The 24,884-nt window shown below is 38.4% G+C and overlaps 1 protein-coding gene across 2 annotated transcripts in view; it reads left to right on the top strand.

Moving 5' to 3' along the window:
• Nucleotides 1-24,884, top strand: part of RASGRF2 (Ras protein specific guanine nucleotide releasing factor 2) — a 256,184-nt gene that overhangs the window by 59,318 nt on the left and 171,982 nt on the right. For both annotated transcript variants that reach the window (XM_081294452.1, XM_081294451.1), the window contains exon 2: nt 22,799-22,905. In XM_081294452.1, coding sequence (XP_081150578.1) covers nt 22,799-22,905 — 107 coding nt within the window. The remainder of the gene's footprint in view (nt 1-22,798; nt 22,906-24,884) is intronic.

The raw sequence follows: 24,884 nt of genomic DNA, 5'->3' as shown, positions 1-24,884 counted from the left end.
TCCCAAATATATTTAAATTGTAAATGTTCTCTTAAAATTTATAATTGTTCTACGCTGTTAGATTAATTCGATAAAAGCTAATTTAGAATTTTTGTTATTTTATTCTAATTTGTTATAAAGGACAGCAGAATGTATTACAATTCACATTATACACATAGAGCACAGCTTTTCATATCTCTGGTTGTACACAAAGTAGAGTCACATACATGTACTTAGGGTAGTGATGTCCATCTCATTCCACCGTCTTTCCTATCCCCATGCCCCCTCCTTTCCCCTCCCTCCCCTTTGCTCTCTTTAGAGTTTGTCTATTCCTCCCTTTCCCTCCCCTCCACTCCCCACAACCCTATTATGAATCAGCCTCCTTATATCAGAGGAAACATTCGGCATTTGGTTTTTTTGTGATTGGCTAACTTCACTTAGCATTATATTCTCCAGCTCCATCCATTTACCTTTAAATGCCACGATGTTATTCCTTTTAATGCTGAATAGTATTCCATTGTGTTCATTTAGAATTTTAATAAATATTGTCATATGATTCTCCATAGTTGGTTTTATTAATGTTCTGTCACCATATTGTATCAATGTTCCCATTTCTTCATATTGTCCAATAATTGTATCATAAAGCTCTTTTCATGGAACCCTATTTGATGGATGAAAATGTTATTTCATTGCTGTCATTGGCATTTCCCCAACTTCTAGTGAGGTTAAGAATATTTTTATACACATTGGAAAAGTAACTTACCTATTTCTAATTTTGCCCATTTCTGTACGTTTGTCTCTTTCTTATTAATTATATATGTCTGTTATAATAATCAGTTACCAAATACTTACATTACAAATAGTTTCTCATAGCCTGTTTTCACCTTTGCTCCTAATGTTTTTTATGCTACAGAAGTTTACATTTTTATGTAAAATTTGCCTTTTATGTATGTGAACAGTAGTAACAGATGTGTGCTAATGTGCAATTTTGAAACCTATTTGTAAACTTTAAGTAATATTCCTTGAAACATTCCCCAAAATATTCTTTAGGGACATAATTATTAGTTTTTCAGAGTGCTCAGGTTTAAATATTCACAAACTTCTAACTTGTTCCATATTGTTGGACATTTTTTATTATTTTTGTGTGCTTATGCAATTTTTTAGAATTTTGTTTTGGTTTGTGGGCAGTATACATTCTGTTCTTTTCCTCACATTTTCATTGGGATATTTGTCTTTTCCTTACTGATGTAGGAAGTCTAACTGTATCTATTAAGCACCTTAATTAATCCTTTTAATATTATCTACTTGTTTCTTCATGAGCATATGTCATTTTGGATATATATGATCATTCGATTATTATTGTATTATCATAATGAAAGCTTCCATCTTCAAGGCTTGCTCAATGAATTTAAGTGTTAGAAATTCTTGCTCTTAAATTCCTTAAGTAGTTAGCACTTACAATGCAAATGAATGAAGAATTTTTTTCATTCACTTTTGTAATAATAATGAACCCAATGCTTCTAGTTAAAAACCTTCAATACACTTGGAATAGAGCCGCCACATGACCCAGCTATTCCACTCCTCATTTTCTATCCAAAAGAACTGCAATCAGTGTATTCCAATGTTTAAAGTGGTACAATTTACAACAGAGTTATGAAATCAACATAGGTGTCCATCAACAGATGAATGGGCAAAGAAAATGTGCTATGTATTCATGATGGAGTTCTACTTGGCCATAAATAAGAATGAAATTATGTTATTTTCTGGTAAATGGATGGAACTGGAGAACATCATGCTCAGTGAAATAAGTCATATTCACAAAGTCAAGGGTCAAATGTTTTCTCATATATGGAAGTTAGAGGGAAAAGAAAGGGATTTTAAAAAGGGTGATCTCACAAAAATACAAGGGAGATCAGTAGAGTAGAGGTAGGGGATTGAGTGGGGAAGGAGGAGGAGAGAGAGAGGGAAGGATTAGAGAATGAAATCCATTAAATTATTCTATACACATGTATGAATGTATCAAAGTGAATCCCACTTTTAGGTATAATTATAATGTATCAACTAAAAAATTCACATAGATGGTAGATCAGCAGAGTAGTAAAAGGTGATCAGGAAGAAGGAGAAAGTGGGGGAAGTACTTGGGAATAAAATGGCGCAAATTATGTACATATATGAATCTGTCACAATGGCCCCACTGTTATGCATAATTATAATGCACTAATAAAAACCCCTTCAGTATAATAGTATTTTCTAGTTAATTTGATAAGTTTAACTGATGATTATCGACATAAAGCAGGCACAACATCATAAAAGACTTTCTTAAAAGGCACAAATTATTTCTTTACAAATGTATATATATTTTTTATGTAATTATCTATGCTTACATATGTATGTATGTTTATATATTTACATATGTATGTATGTTTTTAATTCCCATTGTGTTAAGGTCATACTGTAAATCTTTCATACTGAACATCAAAGTCAGAACACTGGTTCTACCATTATTTTCAATTTTTGGATTTTAAATACATCTTCTATTGCACATCTTAATGGTAAAATTCTAAATTATGATTTGGCTATTGAAGGATTTGGTACTGTGGATCTCAGAGGCCACCTGGTTTTGTTTTCTGAGGGCAGGAGTCCTTTTCCAAACCAAGTCAGAGTCAACTGCTCAAGTTATCCCATTCGGTTTTCAGAAAGGTTTTTATGATCTCTAACTTTAACCCATTATTCTTACTACTTGTGAACCACACAGAATAAACCTAAAGTCTATCTCACAACCCACATTTCTGATGCCTACTGTTTTTGGCATCAACATGGTCCCTGTTGAAGGAGCCTCAAGTTTGCTTTTTTTTTTTAAAGAGAGAGAGAGAGAAATTTTTTTTTAATTTTTAATATTTATTTTTTAGTTCTCGGCGGACACAACATCTTTGTTGGTATGTGGTGCTGAGGATCGAACCCGGGCCGCACGCATGCCAGGCGAGCGCGCTACCGCTTGAGCCACATCCCCAGCCCTCAAGTTTGCTTTCTGCCGTAGAGGAACTCTGACTTGCTCAGTGCTTCCCTCAGCTAAGCCTTTTGTAAGTGGTATGAACTACCCTGGATGTTCTCAGCATACATCTTCATTGTCATTTTCTTTCCCCCACAAATGACAATGTGGTTAACAAATGAAAAATAAATAAAACCAATGGTTGAAATAAGAAAGTGGTGAAGATGGCATGAAGTCAAAAAATTTTGGAGGTTTCCTCCTTTAAAACAAGTGGAATTAGAAATTCTAGATTAGTTCAGGAGAGTCCTGGATTGACTTGATATTGGAATGGATAGTTTAGTCACCTTAATGTAAGAGAAACTTGAGTCACTGGTGACTGAATTCAATGTAAAAGAAGGCTGAAATCACACGTGTTCTTGGTTAATGGCACTAGACTGATAAGAATTAAAAGTCTCTCAAGTAATGAGAGGGCTGGGGTGGGGTGAAGTCCATCCTATAGATCAAACATTATTTTCAACAACATCTGTCCCTATTTGGAGTGGTAGTAGAAGAGAAAGATGGGGACTTGTTTGAGAATTTAATAAAACATGGAGAGCACCTGTTGTGGTTCCCTATAAGCTGGGGAGAATGAGTTAGACACCATGTAGCACACTTCCCTGTTCGCAAATTTTAATAGGTTTGATGACTGACAGAAGCTCTGATCTTGGTCAATGAAAGTTTCTCTGTTCCAATATTTATATGATGTAACCTTTCAGACACTGAAAGTGCAACCAAATATAGCAAGCTCTTTTAGCCATCCTTAAAATGACAGGTTTTCCAAACTTCTTGCTGTTCTTTTTACTCTCCAATGAGCACAATTTAATTTGATTCAGATTTGTTTGGTTGTTGTTGGTGGTGAGATTTGGAAGCCAGACTCTGTTTTTCCTGTTGTGGTAGAAAAATCACAGAAGGAGGCAATTAAACTCTTACTCCTTGATCTAGATTCTAAGTTAAATTCTTGTCCACAAAAATATGTTTAATATTCTAAGGCAGATTGCTAAAGCTAATATTGTAACATAGTGTGGATTATATGTACTCCAGTGCTTTGCTTCATTCATAGTTTCAAATTTCAGCTCTTTATGTTGGCTGCTGTTGTGACAAACCATTCAGCAAACTCTTCAAAGTACAAACACCTAAGACTTTGGGAGAATTAGAAACATTTTCATTATGAATAGGCACCAAAATCTTCACAAAAACAACAAAAATCCCCAACCAACCACAACCACAAAAGGAACAGTGTGACCTTTTCTTAAGAACCCAGCATGCCAATCATAATTGTAACATGTCCCTTTCTTCTATCCCCATGCATTAGCTCTTTATCTGAGGAAAGCAGGGTAACAGAGGAAGGGACACTGCAGTTTATCTTTTTCAGTCTGAGAAGAGTCCAGTGTCCTTGGCAGCCTGGAGGTGATGGATTCCCAGGTGTGCTTTGGCAGTTCCACTCCCACAACAATGACAAAATACTTCCCGCTCTCCAGGGCACTTTGATGTATGGTACTGCACTTGACCTTCACCTTCTATGTTAGTAGGAGAGGTAGTCTAGTCTGCTTTTGGCCCAAGAACAAACAGCAACAAGAGGTGCTAGAGTTCATACCATGCTCCCTAGGGCAGGAGAGAAGTCTTGATGTTCTCATCTTCTAATCTGAGGCTCCTTCTGCTGAATCACACTCTCTGCTCGGGGGTGAGGGGGCAGGTTTGAGTCTGTGAAGCTGGTTTGTACTGAGTATACCCATGGCAAAGCCTCTGAATTGAGATGTTGAAAAAGTGAACTGATAGGGAGAAGACGCCTTCAGCATCTTAGATCATTTTTCTAAGACCTGGATGAGGCAGATCTTAATCTGTTTTTGGGTTGTTGTAACTGAATACCACAGACTGGGTAGTTTATACTGAACAAAGGTTTATTCAGATCATGGTTTCTAGAGACTGGGAAGTCCAAGGTTGAGGGACCATTTTTGTTGAGGGCTCTCTTGCTGATGGGGACTTTTTGTAGAGCCCCCACACACCATAGACTGTCACATGGCAAGAGGGGTGCATCCAGGAGACAGAGCCTACTGGTATTTATAACAGAAAACCATTCTTATAACCCATTTATATTAGTCAGTTTTCCATGGCTGTGACAAAATGCCTGAGAAAACTAACTTAAATGAGGGAAGACTTATTTTTGCTTGAAGTTTCAGAGGTTTCAGCCCTTGGTCAGCAGGCTCCCAGGTTTCTGGGCTTGTGGTGAGGCAGAACATCATGGCCAGTGTAGCAGAACAAAGTTAATCACCTCATGGCAATCAGGAAGCAGAAAGAAAGGGGTCGGGGAGGAGAAGGAGCCAGGGAAAAGATACAACCCCAGTTACTGACTTCTTCCAAGTATAGTTTCTACCACTTCCCAATAGTGCATTCAATTATGAAGTCATCAGTGGATTAATCCATTGAAGAAATCATAACCCTCATGATCCCAAAGGACAAGACTGTCAACACATGAACTTTTGGGGAATGTTTCAGATCCAAACTACAAAACTTATTAACCCATTAATCCCTGAACAAATTAATCTAGTTTGAGGACTCTGCCTAATCACCAGGTCCTGCCTGATGCCACCTCTTAACTCCTCATAAAGGGGTTCCATCTCAATGTGAGTTTTGTTGGGGTTATTCAAGCCATAGCAAGGTAGTTGAATGATTTGACATCTGCTTTAAATATAAAGAATAAACTTTATATAACCATAATGGGGAAAGATGGTATCTATAAACCAGGTAGAATATCCATTCCCTTTAATTTGCACAGAATTTTTCTTTGGAGCTGAATGTTCTCATGTGATAGAGCTATGGTAAAGAAATAAAATGTTCCCTCTCTATAGAAGCATGAAACTGTAATGTTTTCTCTCTGAGAAACCAGTGGAGCTTGGTCAAGAGTAAAGCTTTAGATTTCTTCTTCTCTTGTCTCACAGTGGGTGCAATTGTGACCACAGGCACTAGGCAAAGAAGCCCCTTGCAGCTAATATTTTCATAGCAGGAATGTGAACAGGTGAGAATGTGAGGAAGAGAAAGAGAGGGAATGGTATTAAGAAGCCCAAAGTCTTTCCCCCATCTTGTGCCCACTTTATAGTTGCTTTCATTCTGTCTTCTTTTAGCTCTTGCTACATGTGTTCTCTTGCAATGGCTGCAACTCAGATTTAAAGTGAGCTGTTTGTACCCCTAGGGCCCAGGGATGCTATACGATGGGCAGCCAGATTTACAAGGCAAGCATTATTTGAAGTTCCCATGAATGTTAAGATAGCTCCGTTGTCAGATTGGATAAATTTTGAGGGAGGTGAAAGTTAACTCTTCAGGGTCAACATTAGTAAAAGGAACATAAGACTTAGCTTCAGCAATATAGCCCAGGTTTAAAATATATTTAATTTCTGCTCTATAAGTAGCTACAGAAAGAAGAATAAAAGGGGAAATTAGAAAGAAGAGGAGGTAATTAATCATAGGAAGACTAACCCAACCTTGTACAGTATTTTATTACCGTTTTTGAACCCAGACTGAAGAATTGCTGTCCATGGTTTGTGTCCCTCTCCACATCCTAAGAACTCCAGGTGTCTCCTCTGCGGTGGATTGCCATAGCAACCCATGGGGCTGTTGGGGAGAAGATATGCCCTGTCTGCAGAGAGCCACTTAATACTATTGTTCAAATTCCTGGGGAACAGGAGGGGCAGACTGTTGTGGTAGAAAATCACAACAGAAGGAGGCAATTTAACTCTTACTCCTTGATCTGGATTCTAAATTAAATTCTTGCCCACAAAAATATGTTTAATATTCTAAGGCAGATTGCTAAAGCTGATATTGTAACACAGTGTGGATTATATGTACTCCAGTGCTTTGCTTCATTCATAGTTTCAAATTCCAGCTCTCCATGTGGGATGGCGAGCTCCACGGCCATGACGTTGTCTCCAGGCACTGCCATCCCAGGTGCTGTGTCACTATGGTACAGTAATGGAAAAACAGAGCCATGAGTATGTTCAGACAAGTCACAGAGCCAAGAGTAATTTGGAAGACACTCATTTCTTTGTCTCTCCAGCATGTGACTTATAGGGTCAGAAATCTGGCAGCATGAGAGAAGACCACTCATGTTCCTTTGAGGAACTGCACGTCTGTGTCTAGCAGGAGCCTCAGGGACTGCAGGGAGAGGTTTGGTGTATCTGTGAGAGGCCAGGCTTCCGATCTCTTAATCTAAAACTGAAAAACACAAAGGACGTGTGTAGTGATTGAAAACCCTATAGTATCATCCAAATACAATTATCCTTCCCCACCTTAAAGGGGAAGTTTAATATATATATATATATAATATATATATATACATATTATATATATATTTGAAACTCCCATGAATGTTAAGATAGCTCAGTTGTCAGTTTAGAGATAGATGAAATCCTATGATTAATATATATTTACTATATATATTATGTAATATATATACTATAATATATATTTACTATATATATACATATATATATCTCTATATATAGAACCTGACATATTATATGTGTGTGTATATATATACAATATAAATATAATATTCTTCCCTATATATGCCTATCTGTGAGAAAGTTTAACTTATAAATTAGGCATGGTAAGAGATTAACAACCATAACGGGCTATAGATCTTAGCAACCTCAGCATATGATTTTTCTTCTCTGTTGAGAACTTTTACCTTTTCACTTAAAGGCAACACTTGACAGCTTCTCTTTGTTATATCCAAATTGTCATTATCACTACATTTGTCTTTGGGGATATTATTAAATGTTATCAGGCACTGTGATACTGCAAAGTAGATTCGATAATGTAGACAACTACAGAGTGATTTATATTGGTGGGTAGTGTATACAGCATGGATACACTGTACAAAGGTATGATTCATGTCTTGGGCAGGACTGATCAAGATGGTGTTGGGGGTGCTGGGGTTGTGGCTTGGGGGCTCGAGTTGTGGCTCAGCGGCAGAGTGCTCGCCTAGCATGTGCAATGCCCTGGGTTTGATCCTCAGCACCACATAAAAATAAATATATAAAATAAAGATATTGTGTCCAACTAAAAAATAAATATTAAAAAAAAGATGGTGTGGGATTTCATCGTGATACACATAATGGCATGCAATTTAAATCTTATGAACTGTTTATTTCTGAAATAGCCCATTTATTATTTTCAGAATATTGCAGGTAACTAAAACCTCAGCAAAACTGTGGATAAGGGGTGACTACTATAATAATTGTGTAAAGTAGCATATGATTTAGGATTTTCTGCTGTATATTTTAAAGAAAATCAAAAGTGGTTTTTAATTTTATTTTGAACATCACTATTTTGACTAATATCATTTACTTCCCACGGGTAAGCAACAGTAGACAGACCTAGATAAAGTTTCAAAAATGGGAAAATTTCTTTAACACTGATTAGAAACCAGTACATGTTTATTGTAAATGATTGAAACAATATAGAAATGTAGAAAGCAAATGAAGTCTGGTAATAACCACCCCCAAGATATTGCCTTTGTTAGCTAGGAATTTGTTTCTAGCTTCCAGAAGCTAAAGGGCCAGAGTTTTAAGTGAGCTTGTCTCTTCATATTGGGTTACATTTGTTCTCTCTGTAATGACACATAGTATAAACAGCAGTCAGCACATTATGACAAAAGCCAGAAGACTGAAAATGAAAATTCATATTAAAGTCGTAGACACCAAAAGACCCTGAACCTTTACATTTTGTAGATATGTTCATTTATCATTTTTCTAAGGTCCTTATAGGTAAAATGTAAGATTATTCTAAAAAATATTTATTATTGACAAATGATGATTATATATATTCATGGGCTACAATGTGATATTTCAATAGATGTTTACATCTGCAGAATGATTAAATCAGGCTAATTAACAAATCCTTCAGCTGTCTCTCTCTTTCTGGAGATAGCCTGCCTTCTCCGGTAGGTGTATTCTCCAAAGGCATAAGTCTGAGATTACCCCCGTTCTCCCTTGAATCTAATTTCCTTGGTAAACCTCTGTCTAAACCTTTGGGGAGGAGTTTTTAAAAAAAGCAAATCCATCATCTCACATGCTTATCAATTTTTTTATGGTGAAAACATTAAAAATCTAGTCTTCTACACTTTTGAAATATATAATGCATTCTTTCTTTCTTTGCTCTTTTTAGATATACATGGTAGAAGAATGTATTTTGACATATCATACATACATGGAGTATAACTTCCCATTCTTGAGGTTGTACGTGATGAGGTGCTTCACTGGTCTTGTATTCATTCATATATGAATACAGGGAAGTTATGTCTGATTCATTTTACTGTTTTTCCTATTCCCATCCCCTCTTTGTCTACTACAGTGAATTTCTATTCTCTTCCCACTCCCCTTATTATAAGTCAGCATCCGTATATCAGATAGAACATTTGACCTTTGGTTTCTTGGGATTGACTTATTTCACTTAGCATGATAGTCTTGAGTTCCATCCATTTAATGGCAAATGCCATAATATTGTTATTCTTTGTGGCTGAGTAGTATTCCATTATGTATATATACCACATTGCATTTTAAAAAATTTTAAATTTGTTCTGAGTAGTTATACATGACAGTCGAATACATTTTGATACATCATACATAAATGAAGTATAACTTCTCATGCGTCTGGTTGTATATGATGTAGATTTACACAGGTCATGTAATCATATATGAACATAGGATAATAATGTCTGATTCACTCTACTATCATTTCTACCCCCTCCCCTCTTTTCACTCCCCTTTGTTTACTCAAAAATACCTTTATTCTTCCTCCTGGCTTATTGTGAATTAGCATATGCATATCAGAGGAAACATTCCGCCTTTGGTTCTTTGGGGTTAGCTTATTTCGTTTAATATAATATTCTCCAGTTCCACCCATTTATCAGCAAATGTCTCCATTTCATTCTTCTTTAAGACTGAGTAATATTCTATTATACATAATATATTATATATATATCTATTATATGTGTGTGTACATATACATACATATGTGTGTATATATATTATATATTATATATATAATAGAATATTACTCAGCTTCTTTATCTGTTTATCTGTTGAAGGGCACCTAGATTGGTTCCATAGTTTAGCTGTTGTGCTGCTATAAACATGTGGCTGTGTCCCTGTAGTATGCTGATTTTAAGTCCTTTGGGTGTAAACTGAGGAGTGGGATGACTGGGTCAAATAGTGATTCCATTCTCAGTTTTCTGAGGAATCTGCATACTGCTTTCCATAAAGGTTGCACCAACTTGCAGTCCTACCAGCAATGTATGAGAGAACCTTTCTCCCACCTCCTTGCCAACATTTATTGTTACTTGTATTCTTGATAATTTCCATTCAGAATGGAGTAAAATTGAATCTCAGTGTAATTTTAATTTGCATTTCTCCAATTGCTAAAGATGTTGAACACTTTTTCATATATTTGTCAGTTGATTGTATTTCTCCTTCTGTGAAGTGTCTGTTCAATTCCTTTTCCCATTTATTGATTGGGTTATTATTATTTTTTTGGTGTTAAGTTTTTTTTTTGTTGTTATTTGTATATTCTGGGGATTAATGCTCTGAGGTGCAGGTGGCAAAGATTTTCTCCCATTCTGTAGGCTCTCTCTTCATGCTTTTGATTGTTTCCTCTGCTGTGAAGAAGGTTTTTAGTTTGAGATCATCCCATTTATTGATTTTTGATTTCGCTTCTTGTGCTTTAGGCATCATGTTGAGGAGCTCAGTTCCTAAGCCAACATGATGGAGATTTGGACCTACATTTTCTTCTAGTAGGCAAAAGATCTCTGGTCTAATGAATGCCTTGGTCCTTAACTCACTTTGAGTTGAGTTTTGTGCAGGGTGAGAGAAAGGGGTTAAATTTCATTCTACTACATATGGATTTCCAGTTTTACCAACAGCATTTATTGAAGAGGCTATCTTTTCTCCAATGTATGTTTATGGAGCTTTTGTGTAATTATGAGATAACTGTATTTATGTGGGTTTATTCTTAAAGAAGAATGAAATGAAAACATTTGCTGATAAATGGGTGGAACCTGAGAATATTATGCTAAATTCCATTGGTATTCATGTCTGTTTTGTGTCAATATCATGCTTTTTAAGAAATACTGTAGCTCTGTAGTATAATTTAAGGTCTGGTATTATGATGCTTTTTGCTAGAATGCATTCTTATTTATTATAATTGCCATTCTGTGCAATAGATCACTAAAGCTTATTTCTCCTAACTAGCTTGAAAGTTTAAAAAAAAATTAAAATTAGGTACATTATAATTATACATAGTAGTAGGATCCATAGTGATATGTTTGTGCATGCACATAACATAATTTGATTGATTTCAATTCCCTAGCACCTCCCCTTTCCCAGGTCTCATTCTTTTACTTTACTAGTCTCCTTTCTGTTTCATGGGAACCTCCCTTCCCTGATATTTTTCCTTTTTTCTCTGTAGCTTCTTCATATGAGAGAAATCATATGACCCTTGACTTTCTGAGTTTGGCTTATTTCACTTAACACAATGCTCTTAAGTTTCATACATTTTCCAGCAAAGGTTAGAACTTTGTTCTTCTTTATGGTTAATTAAAACTCCATGGTGTATATATAACTCAATTGTGTTATCCATCTATTGTCAAACATCTAGGCTGGTTTCAAGGTTAGGCTATTGTGAATTGTGCTGCTATAAGCGTGGGTATAATGTCTGATGCCTTTAATTCTCTGGGATAAATACCAAGGAATGATATAGCTGGGTCATATGGTGATTCCATTGCTAGTCTTTTGAGGAATCTCCATAGTGGTTTTGATAGTGGTTATAATAATTTACAACCCTACCAACAGTGCAAAAGTGTTCCTTTTCACCCACATCCTTTTCAGCATTTATTATTTGCATTCTTGATGATTGCCATTTTAACTGGAGTGAGATGAAATCTGTGTAGTTTGATTTTCTAGCTAAAACTCTTTGATCAATATCTCCTCTTTCCCTGTCCATCCCCTCTTCTATCCATTGGTAATCACCATTCTAGTCTCTGTTTCTATAAGCTCAACGTTTTTAGGTTCCACATAGGTAAGATCATGCAATATTTCTTTCTATGGCTTATTCTACTTAATATAATGTTCTCTAGAGTCATACCTGACAGCATTTCCTCTCTTTTTATGGCTAAATACCACTCCATTGTGTATATACACTCTGAATTTTAAAATCCAATATCATCTGATGGTGGAAACCTAGATTGTGTCCCTGTCTTCATTATTACAACTGGTGTCACAATAAATATGGGAGCACACATGTAAGAGGCCAGGATCTTTGGTGACCCTACCAACCTAGAGTACCTGCTCTTATTGCTCTACTAGAGGTTTGTGAGATGATTGTGATGTTCTGTTTTTTTATAGTTTATAATAAAAATATATTTGATAGCTTAAGTTGTCTTCTTTTGCCTCAGAGCATTTCACCTATGTTAAAATTTTATGTTCAAATCCTTTTTTTCTGGATGACTACCTGGATGTGACTGTATAGTTGTAAAACTGATCATCATAGTTGGCTGTTTGACGTTTATTAGATCAGTTATACCTCATTTTTTTTTTTACTGATGATCATTTATTCACCTGATGTTCTTAGGGGCTTTTTGTGTGCCTGGTGCAGTGCAGAAATTGAAGGTAGAATAGAATGAAGCTGATAGGGAAGAAAGACATGTAAACGGACAACTCTAAGATGCTGTGGAAGAAAAAGGTCCATGGGGGTGAATGAAACCCAGAGGAGGGAGGGACTCTTCTTTGCCAGAGGTGCCAAAGAAGGATTCTCTTAGAGGAATTCACATTTCAGAGACACAAGTCCACAAAGTTCAGTAAAAACATGTAGGTTGCAAAAGAGACTGGAGATAAAGGAAGAAACAAAGTATATTAAAGTAAGAGATACACTAACAGAGAAGTTAACATTTGTGTAGTGCCTTTTGGATACCATTACCTGGATGTCAGCTAATTCAAGGTGTACAGTCACGTGTTGCTTAATGATGAGAAATGCATCCTTAGGCAATTTCCTCATCCTGGGAACATCATATAGTGTGTACTTAACACAAAGTATAGCTGGTTTAGCCACCTATACAACTAGGCCATGGATTCTGGCATTTTGCTCTTATGCTGCAAACCTGTATATATGCTACTGTACTGTATACTTCAGGCAGTTATAACATAATGCTATATATGTATGTTTTTAAACATAGAAAATGTACACTAAAAATGCTAGGTGATAGGATTTTTAAAATTCTATTAGAGTTTTATGGACCACTCTTATATATGTAGTCAATTCTTGACCCAAACATCATGTGGCATGTGACTGGATATCATTGTCCTCATTTTGCCCATGAGGAAACTTGGGCTTTTCAGAAAGGTTAAGGAACTTGAGCAAGGTCTCATAATATGAGTTACCCCCACTGGCATTGGGATTCATACGCAGGTCTGCCAGCTCCAGAGGCTGCGCTCTGTCAGTCACAGCATGAGGCTGAGGAGAGAGCTCGCCTTTTGGGGGAACAGTATGTGGGTGTGGCTGGAAAATGAGGTGCATGAGAAGAAACAGGCAGGAATGAGGTGAAATGTGGAGCATGGGGCCAAGTGTGAAGGGCAAATTCAGTCTCAGAAGATTTTCTCCTAAAATTGAAAATACCAGTGAAGGCTGGTAAGCAGACATGACAGCTCAGATTTATCTTAACAGAAAGAAAACTCTGGCTGCCTTATGGGATACAAAGAGTTGGGAGAGATTGGATTCAGGGTCACAGATTTAGTTTGTTTACACTTACATGTGCAAACAAAGCATTTTTCTAAATTGATCTGGCTCTGTAAGACTCCCTCCCTACTGAATAAGTGGGTAAAAGAAGAACCTGCCTTTTGTTGAAAATAATAAATGCAGCTCAATATTGAAGTAGTGAATTCAGTAATGTAAAAGGTTTTTGGGGGAGTTCATTTTTTTCTTCTGGGCCTCACTAAAATGCTGACTGAGTGAAAAGAGGCTTACGTGTCCTTGAGGGTATGTGTATGTGTGTGTATATCATGGAGTGGCGGGTCCTTGCTGGCATGCACGGGGGTCTGGTATTGTCTGGTTCTGCCTTGGGCATTCTGTTGGCACCTCTGGTTGAAGTGTGTGGCTGCTGTAACTCATGGCACATTCTCTCTCAGGTCCATTTTGCTTTCTTGGTCTCCTGACTCTTTGTTGGGCGGCACGGCCCTGGTGTGGTTCCAAGAGTACACGTCCCCTTCAGTCCTCCATAGCATGCTGGGCAATGTCCACACCACAGACAAGCTGGGGAGGCTCTGGGTAGCTAAATTCAGGCCCTTTCTTGACCTAACTGCAGTGACACCGATTTTACTAATTTACACGATAGATCACGCACGCTGTAGAATCACCACCCATGTTGTCATGAGGGTAGGGGTGGGACACAAAGGTGTTCTGTGAGAGAACACCCCCTGGAGCCCTAGAAGGGAAGTGTGGCATAAGCCCCTTGATTCTGTTGTCAACACTTTTAAAATTCTCACCTTCTCTGGGATTTTAGCCTTAGGTGGGGAGAGGCTGCAGTGGACGTCTCTACCTCCTTATTCTGCCTTTTCTTCCTCCTCAGACCCCTTTGCCTTTCCACACTTCTCATGTTCCCGACTCACTGGGGCTTGCCCTAGGTCACCCTGTCCTCCTTTCTGAGGGCCCATTAGTCTCCCTGTGCCAGCAGCTGGAGTCCAAGCGTGAGAGAGACCAGTTACAAGGTAGGGCAACATGAAGGGGGAAGTCTTTCGCAGCTGTCGTGTGTGTCCCTGTCACACAGCTGTCCCACAGTCCAGGTGAGGGGTAATGCTCACCAGAAGAGATGACTGGGCGGGAGCTTTGGTGAAGCCAAACGGTTGGGGCTGAGAAGCAGAGGGAAGCTGAGGTGCCTTTGGGTTCCTACTTGTGGCAACTGCTGGGTACAGATGCACTTGACCGAGGAAAGACGAGAAGGAGTGGTGTGAGGGCAGGGAGTGGGAGGAGGGGTGGGAGGCAGGGAGAAAGGGAAAGAGCGAAGTTTAATTTTGGACATAATTGAAATGCTGTCTAATAGTAGAATGTGGGCTGGTGCCGGGGAGAGAATTGGACTGGAGAAATGGATCTGGGAACAGGTGAGAACATTCAGGGATGGAAAAAAGAAGAGAAACTCACTCACACGGTTGATGTTGAATTTAAAGAACAAAATCATTACTCTGCTAATTCTTGCACTTTATAATGATCCAGGACTTTGTAATGTCTCCTCTAAATTCCTGCAGAGGGGCAGGTCAGAGGTCATAGAACACGCACAGATGGTTTGTTTGTTTGTTTTGGGTGCTGGGGATTGCACCCAGGGTCTCTCACATGCTAGGCAAGCTGTCTGGGTGCTACCATTGAATCACACCCCCAGCCCCCGTGCTGCTATTTTCAATAAACACCCAAAGAGATTAGGAAGCTTCAGTTCTGAGACACAGATCCATGGCACACCAAGTTCATGTCCCAGCAAGGCCAGATGACACTAAAGGAGACTCTCTGATGATTGGCTAAAAATAAATAATTTGCAGGCACACACAGAGGCAGTGTTTCATTTTTTCTGTGGCCTAGCTGAATTTGTTAAATTAACTCCTGGAAACACAGAATGTACCTCGCATCAGTCTCATCATCATCATCATCACGGTGCCTGAGACACGGTTTAACCTTTGGATGTACTCTGCTAATGTAATTGCCTTGCTGCCTTTGAAAGGTGGCTTTTAATTGGGTTCTGAGCAGCAGCTGCTGTTGGGGTGCCTCTGCAGCCTGGAGATGTCTCAGGCCAGTTCACTGAGTATTCCTTCCCTTGCCTGGGTGAAGGGCTTGGCTGATCGCCAGCAGTTACTGAAATGCCATCGGTTATAGGATTGCCCTTTAAGCCACTGACTGGGTATTCTATTGAGTTTCCACTCTTTTTCTCTCAAATGTAAGTGGAGCTTTATTGAATACAATGTTAAATTCAGAGCTTCCCCTTCTCAGCAGCCTTTTTATCAGGTTATCTCCCCCTAGTTTATGGAAGTTGGTCCTCTGCCTGGATTAGGGGTTTAAGAGCTAAAGACAGCTGTCATTTATAGGGTTCAGGACTGTCATGGGGAAGTGTGATGGATTATCTCACAGGCTTGTCACAGGGTCCTTAATTTCTGATGACATGTGCAGGTCACCTGAGAAGTCTCAGCTTATTTTTCACTTTTTGGTAAAATTGTGCTGAACATTCTGTCTCTAGGACTAGAGGTGAATAAGATTATTGACCTGAAGATTTTTAATTTGTTTGAAGAAAATGTGTATGTAACTGTCACAGTGAATAAGCAGGTCAGGAGGAAGGGAAGGGGGGGACAACAGAAAGAGCTCTTTTTGTTTTTGGGTGTCCTTTCCAGAGCTACCCTGGGGGATGGTTCTTTTCATGTGCCAGGGTGAAGTCTTGGGCAGGCCCGGCTCATTTCTGATTACTGTAATATCATAAAAAGTTCTCCAGTCCAATTTTCCTCCCAGACAGTCTCAGTTGGAATTAATATGTGCAGCTCAGATAGAGCGGCTTAAAGGCCCCTGCCTGGCTGGAGCTTGCTACATGCAAGACAGGCTCCGGCTGCTGCTCTCTCCCCGGCTCTCCTCTCTGGCTTCCTGGGTGGTTCCCACTTTTCCATGTTGGACCCATCTGGCATGGGTTTGCTCTGTGTGTGGTCAGAGTTTAAAGTTCAGTTTTTGATGATGCTCCTCTGTTTGCCGGGGCCCTTCCATGCTGGGGATTGCCTACCCTGCCAACAGGAAACTTATCTCCTCACCTCACCTCCTGTGCCCTTGGCTACTGGCCCTCCAGGCTGCCCTTGCTGCTGCCTGTTTGGCTGGCTATAAGATGAGCCCAGCCTGGCTCACTTAGGTGTAGCCAATTTCTGGGTCAAAAAAAAAAAAAAAATCCCCCCCCAAAAAACTCCTCATTGATTTTGCCCTTGGTGGAACTATTACTTAAAATGTACATCTGCTTCTCTGCTTTTATCCTCTGGCAGGCAGTTCCTAGACATTCGCCCCCTCAGACTCTTATGCATGGCCAGGCACCAACTTTTGGGAAAATACAGGAATCTCTCTGAGCAAGCTCCTTGGAGCCTTCACTAGCTTGAAGTCAGGAGAACACCCCTTCTTCTTCCCTGGGGTTTGTGTGGGGAGCAGGTAGGTTGGGGTTGGGAGGCTCAGCACACCCAATGCCTGTGAAAAAATCTTCTGTAATCTCCAGGAGTTTGGCCATTCCACATGTAACCCCTTTATGTCCTTGAGTGAATAAAGGTCAAATCATTTTTAGTCACCTCCTTCCCAGGTCTGATGTGGTGACCTCCCCTTGTCACCTGGGCATTGATTTTTGTTTGTTGAGTTGAAGTAGGAGCCAAAACACAAACATGATAGCCCATCTTAACATTCAGCTACACTGGAAGACCGTTATATGATTCTTAGACACAAATTATGGCCTGCTATTGTCAGCTGTAGCGTGACCAGTGGGGTGGAAAGTGTCCCCAAAGACTTTTGCCATCTCAGATTAGTTAGAAATGAGGATTTCCTGCTCACCAACCTAGTGTAGCTATCGCTTTCTTTGCAAAATCAAACACACTCTCTCCCTCCCTCACTTCTCTCCATTCTTCTTCTCTCTTCTTTCTCTCAGGCCTCTGTTCTTTCTCCTGGCTGAAGAAGGAGACTTTCATGCTTCTGTTCTTTACTTAAGCTTCCCTGATAATCTTCCAAGGCCTAGACTCTGCATTGAGTCCCCCTAGAGCCTTTGTCTTCTCATCCAAACCTTTGTGTAGGAAACTCTCGGCTAGACCTAGCAAGTGTGCATACATAAGCACACACGGGAACAAGTATGTTCACTCACTCTTGACACCACAGATGCACATACAAAGAAAAGATAAATAGACAGCAGTACAGCAGGGACCGGGAGAGAGAAGGCTTAGAGAACCACAGGTGAAGTAATCTCTGGCTGCTGCTGCAACTCCAGGCAGCTTTGATATGTAGCAAATCTAAGCAGGAAACCCAGGTAAGTTAGTTAAAAAGTATGACTAATTGAATAAGTTGGAAGTGCTGCATATGTCTTTGTAAAGATTTAAAGGCCATTTTCCGAGGGCAGAAGGTAGGCCGGATTAACTTTCTTTATCCTTCACAAGCTTAGCACAGTGGTTTTGGGAGTAGTAGCTGCTAGATCAACAGTTACAAAGTAAAGGGCAGATTAGAGCAAACCAGCTTGTGAAAGCTGAAAGATTTGGGGAAAAGATCTCAAAAATGGATAAGAATGACTAGAAACTGGTAATCCAAAGAATTTGCACATAGTTATTTCCCCCACCCCCACTGTTTTTTGTTTTTGTACTGGGGCTTGAATCTAGGGGCACTTAACCACTGAACCACCTCCTTAGCCCTTTTTTATATTTTATTTAGAGACGGGGTCTTGCTGAGTTGCTAAGTGCCATCCTAATCTGCTGAGGTTGGCTTTGAGCTCGTGATCCTCCTGCCTCAGCTTCCTAAATTGCTGGGATTACAGGCGTGCACTACTGTGCCAGACATCCACTGTTTCTTACTGCTTATTTTTTCCCATTTAAAGGAAATTTAGATATGTATCATATCATAAAATTCATAATTTTAAAGTATATAATTTAGTGAGTTTTAGTATATTCACAAGGATTGGGAAACCATCACCACTATCTAAGTGCCGGTCATTTTCACCAGGCCCAGAAGGAAACTCAGTAGTGGTCAATGCACAACATTATACATTTGTTATACAGAATGTGCAGCATGGAGTGAACCTGAATATACTACGGATACACTACATGCATCCATATTTGTTCATCAGCTTTACCAAATATGCCACATACATGCAAATTGTTAATAATAGGAAAAATCATGTGTGGGGTGTGCAGGAGTGGGGGGAGGGACACTCCCTGTACTTTCTGCTCAATTTTTTTGTAAACTCAAACTGCTCTAAAAAAATTCTATTAATTAAAATAAATAAAAAACTCTACACCATTAGCAGTCAGTCCACGTCCTCTCTTCCCCTAAGCTTGTGACAACCACTTATCTCCTTTCCCTTTCATACATAGGTGCTTTAAAGAGGCTTATAAGTATTTGTTTTGGTAATTACAGTTAAGATAATGTTAAGAGTTCATACATTAAAATATCATGTTTTTATAACCCCTTCTGCCCTTGCTCGAAACATCAGTGAAATATAGGCTTTACGAAAATTAAAATGGCATAGCTATTTGTAAAAATAGGAAAAAAAATCTTGGTGATCTAAAAGTATGACAAAAATACTTTCTGCAGTGGAAAACCTGAAGCTCCAGGTGTGAACTCCATAGAAAGCAGAGGCAGTTGGGAGTTTGAGAATCCCTGAAAAATCATTCCAGGAATGGATCGGAATGAGAATCAGGCTCAAAGCCTTGAGCTGGGACCTTTGGAGGGATCCCCCATGGAGCAACATGTATATGGTGTCTTTGTCTTTAGAATTCAGAGAAAATTAGAAGAAATATCTGGTGGAGAGGCTCATTGACTATATCAGCAACTTCTGCAACATCACCACAGCAGAGGAAATCTGATATTCTAACCAAAGAGCTGGTTCTGGTCTGGGCATCTTGAGGGGGCCAGAGATGTAACTGAATGAAAACTCACTAAAGTCCAATATAATGATGCACTTTCAGGATTGCTATACTTCCTAGTAAATTGATTCTTTTATTGATATAGGATCTTCTTTATCACATTTGATATTATAGTCCAACTTTTGTCTTTTGACTAGAGTTTATCTTTTCTATCATTTTATTTTTAATGTTCACTTTCTGTATTTTAAGAATATCATTTTAAAGGTAACTCAGTTTTTTTTTATAATTGGTGCATTATAATTGTATATAATGGTGGGATTTGTTGTCAGATGGTTGTACCTGCACACAATATAACAATATAATTTGGCCAATAGAAATTTTTTTACTGTATTTTAGTTCTTGCAAATTTTCTATAAGCTTAAATTATTTCAAAAACAATTAAAATTTATGTTAATAAAAAGACCCAGTGTCATATTTTGTAATCCCAGCTACCCTTGAAAGTAAGGCAGGAGGATCAAGAGTTCAATGCCAGCCTCAACAACTTAGCAAGACCCTGTATCAAAATAAAAAATAAATAATAAATAAAGGGTTTGGGATATATCTCAATGGCATAGAACATGTGGGTTCAATTCCTAGTGCTTCAAAATCAACCATGAAAATTTAGTTACTGTATAATTAACACAGCCATGGAAGTTATAAATATTAGGAAATCCATATGAGGAGGCTAAAAAGAACAATCACATGATTATCTTTATACATAAAGGACATTATCACTTTTATATCAATTATACATATATTTCCAGTTTGTTACATGTCTTTATGCATTGTTTGCAGTGGTCTTGTTATGTAGACTTTTTAATGTAATTCAATCATTGGTCTTTTATCTTACTGTTTCAGGATTTTAAACCATAGTTAGGACAATTTTTCCTACTTACAGGTACAGTTATCAATCAGTCATTTAAAGATGTATTTGTTTTGGTTTAATTTTTAAATTGTTTTTTTAGTTGTAGATGGACACAATATCTTTATTTATTTTTATGTGGTGCTGAGATTCGAACCCAGTGCCTCACACATGCAAGGCAAGTTATCTACCACTGAGCTACAACCCCAGTCCCTGTTTTGATTTAATTTTTTCACCAAAATTTATAATGCATTTGGAAATTATCCTGGCAGACAGTGGACTTGGGGTGGAGTTTTTCTGGTTTCTGTTGTGTAGAAGTGTCAGCCTCTCATGTGCCCTGGTGTTATGCAGGGTCTTGATTCCACCTTGGTGTCTTGTACAGGCCCAAGACCATGTGTTTCAGCCCCTGTGGATGTTAGAACTCCGTCTCCTGGATGAGAAGGTCTAGTGTGTTACCCCTCAGTTCCCATGATTTCTGCTTGGCTTCGCCTCTCATCTTTGTTTCTGGAATCTGAGGATCCCTCGGTTTTCCTCCCTCCACTTAAGCTTAAATATGTATGTTTGGCTCAGCTTGGAATTTTCCTTTAGCTTGTCTACTACTTCATCCTGGGTCAGTTCATGGTGTTCAGGAAATTGGAGAGGACACATTCTAAGGGGCTTGGAAATAAAATGAGGCAGGTGAACACTTACTCTAGAGACACCACGAGTTTTTCTGGACCTCACAGCTGTTTTGAAGCATTTCAGAACTTCATAGGTTAGAGCAGATCTTCAAATGTCCAAGCCAGTCAATCACAACTTAAAGACTTCTGAGATAATACTGACTTACTGTGATTTACTGAGTGTATTGCTCACAAGTGCTGTCAAAGGACAATGCATCTTTGACTCAGACATTTGTTACTTTCTCTAATACAGAGCAAACTCAGTGCCAGATATGTATTTCACATACTAATAGATTATACCAAGATTTTTTAAAGAAATCTACTTTAGAACTATGGTCCATGAACTCTGTATATGGTAGTGAGATTCCCCATTTCACATCTGTCTTGGCTGGAGCACAAAGGGGTTTGGTGGCCCAGTGTGAGTTTGGGAGTCTGTGTAAGACTTATTTATCTGATTACTTGTATTCTGGAATCCTTATGAGAATCTTGAGTAATCATATATGATTTTTAAAGTCTTTGAATCAACAGCATATGATTAACCTTCTTTGGTGCATGGTTCTATGACCTATTTGGATTTGTGTAACCCTCATAATGATGACGCAGAACCGTTCTATCAACCCCCAGACTCCCCCACACCATCCCTTTACCATCACACATCCCCACCATGACTCCCCCAAACTACTGATCTGTTCTCTGACACTACTTTGGAAATATCAAACAAAAGTAATCATTGCATATATAACCTTTTGAGAATGACTTTTTTTTGTGACATGACACTTTGAGAGGCATCCAAGTTGCTGGATTTATCAAGGGTTTGTTCCTTTTTACTGCTGAGTAGTATCCATTGTAAAGATGTACCAGCATTATTTAACTACTCACCTACTAAAAGATATGTGGTTGTTTCCAGTTTTTAGTGATTATGAATAAAATTCATATGAGAGAAATCATTTTATCCCAATAAATGGCACTATAACTTTTCTCTACTTCATCTGAGTTCCTTTTGTCTGACAGTAACTTAGATTCCACTTCTACCAAAAAAAAAAAAAAAAAATTCTGCTCTTAACCCCAAGGATGATGATTAGGGTTCCTTCTTATATCAAGTATAATCTGTCTAGGAAAATAAGGAATAAGCAATGGTGATGTCCACTAAGATTGAAGGATAGGCAAATGGCAATGATTCAATATAATTTTAGATATATTTCTTTCCAGAATGCAGAAAAGATGCAGAATAGAATAGATAATAGAACTAGCCAGTGCAGTGGTATGGACTTATGTGCCTGCCACTTTCTCACACCCCACAAAAGGGAAACATTTTTGGAAAAATTTTCATGATAACACTAATATATCTTTAAAGCCAGATTTGGGCAATGTTCTTCTTGTACTCGTATAAAAATACATAGTGCAGTAGGTTGTGGGTTGACTCTTGCTGAGGGGTGTTAAGACGTGGTCTATGTTGTCTTCTAGCTGCAGTCATTGCTAACTGGGCCAGGAATGATATTTTCACTTTGAAATATGACTTACATAAAATTGATGTATTTTGTAAATACATACTTTGTGTAGACAATATACCTTGTTATTATGCTTGTATGCTCAAAAGATAAAACTAAACTTTTGTGTTTGTTTTTCTTTCCAGTATTACTTTACTGTTCTTTTTGGCCATGAAGGTCAGAAGCCACTGGAGCTGCGCTGTGAGGAGGAGCAGGATGGTAAAGAGTGGATGGAGGCTATTCACCAAGCCAGGTGTGGACGCAACTTCTCCCATGTGTGATACCTGCTTGTCTGGGTCTTGCATTGGGTTATCACTGTTGGCATGAGTTTGGAAGAACTTGCCATTCCAGGATGGGGTTTCCTTTGGACCCCCTCCTTAGCCATGTGTGAGCTAATTATTTGAGTTTTCTGTGGCTATATTCCAGTTAAAGATTAAAGGTAATAGATAAATAATAAAAACAAATAGTAAATTCCTTTGTGCCCTTCACCAAGTGCTTCTCAATTAAGGAATTTATGAAATGTACGACTCACCTTTCATCAATCTTCCAGAGGCATATTATAATCATCCTCTCTTTTATAGACAAGGAAACAGGACTGGCAGGCGAGTTTACTTGCCAGAGGTTGCACAGCTAATAAGTGACAGAACTGAGATATGAACCCAGCTGAGCCCACCTTTGTTAATCCTACCTCAATTATTTTTTTTCCTTTTTATTTTTATTTATTTTTATTTTTTTATTTTTTATTTTTTTTATTGTTGGTCGTTCAAAACATTACATAGTTCTTAATATATCATATTTCACAATTTGATTCAAGTGGGTTATGAACTCCCATTTTTACCCCGTATACCGATTGCTGTATCACATCAGTTACACTTCCATTGATTTACATATTGCCATTCTAGTGTCTGATGTATTCTGCTGTCTATCCTATTCTCTACTATCCCCCCTCCTCTCCCCTCCCCTTCCCTCCCCATTTCTCTCTCTACCCCCTCTACTGTAAATCCTTTCTTCCACTTGTATTATTCTTCTCTTACCCCTCATTTCCTCTTATATGTAATTTTGTAAAACCCTGAGGATCACCTTCCATTTCCATGCGATTACCCTTCTCACTCCCTTTCCCTCCCACCTGTCATCCCTGTTTAATGCTAATCTTCTTCTCAAGCTCTTCGTCCCTACCCTGTCCTTGGTTACTCCCCTTATATCAAAGCAGTCATTTGGCATTTGTTTTTTAAGGATTGGCCAGCTTCACTTAGCATAATCTGCTCTAATGCCATCCATTTCCCTCCAAATTCTATGATTTTGTCATTTTTTAATGCAGAGTAATACTCCATTGTGTATAAATGCCACATTTTTTTCCCAAATAACTGTAAATTTTATTTATTTATTTATTATTTTTTTTAAATTTATTGTTGGTCGTTCAAAATATTACAAAGTTCTTAATATATCATATTTCACAATTTGATTCAAGTGGGTTATGAACTCCCATTTTTACCCCGTATACTGATTGCTGTATCACATCAGTTACACTTCCATTGATTTACATATTGCCATTCTAGTGACTGATGTATTCTGCTGTTTATCCTATTCTCTACTATCCCCCTTCCCCTCCCCTCCCCTCCCCTCCCCTTTTCTCTCTCTACCCCCTCTACTGTAAATCATTTCTTCACTTGTATTATTTTTCTCTTACCCCTCCTTTCCTCTTATATGTAATTGTGTATGACCCTGAGGCTCACCTTCCAATTCCATGCGATTTTCCTTCTCTCTCCCTTTCCCTCCCACCTATCATCCCTGTTTAATGTTAATCTTCTTCTCAAGCTCTTCGTCCCTACCCTGTCCTTGGTTACTCCCCTTATATCAAAGAAGTCATTTGACATTTGTTTTTTAAGGATTGGCTAGCTTCGCTTAGCATAATCTGCTCTAATGCCATCCATTTCCCTCCAAATTCTATGATTTTGAGATTTCTTAATGCAGAGTAATACTCCATTGTGTATAAATGCCACATTTTTTTATCCATTCATCTATTGAAGGGCATCTAGGTTGGTTCCACAATCTTGCTATCGTGAATTGTGCTGCTATGAACATCGATGTAGCAGTGTCCCTGTAGCATGCTCTTATTAGGTCTTTAGGGAATAGACCGAGAAGGGGAATAGCTGAGTCAAATGGTAGTTCCATTCCCAGCTTTCCAAGAAATCTCCATACTGCTTTCCAAATTGGCTGCACCAATTTGCAGTC

This window comes from Spermophilus citellus, assembly GCF_964194105.1.
Source record: "Spermophilus citellus genome assembly, chromosome: 1".
Lineage (NCBI taxonomy): Eukaryota > Metazoa > Chordata > Mammalia > Rodentia > Sciuridae > Spermophilus > Spermophilus citellus.
Note: the sequence above shows the minus strand (reverse complement) of the source record. Positions and strands in the feature narration are given on the sequence as shown.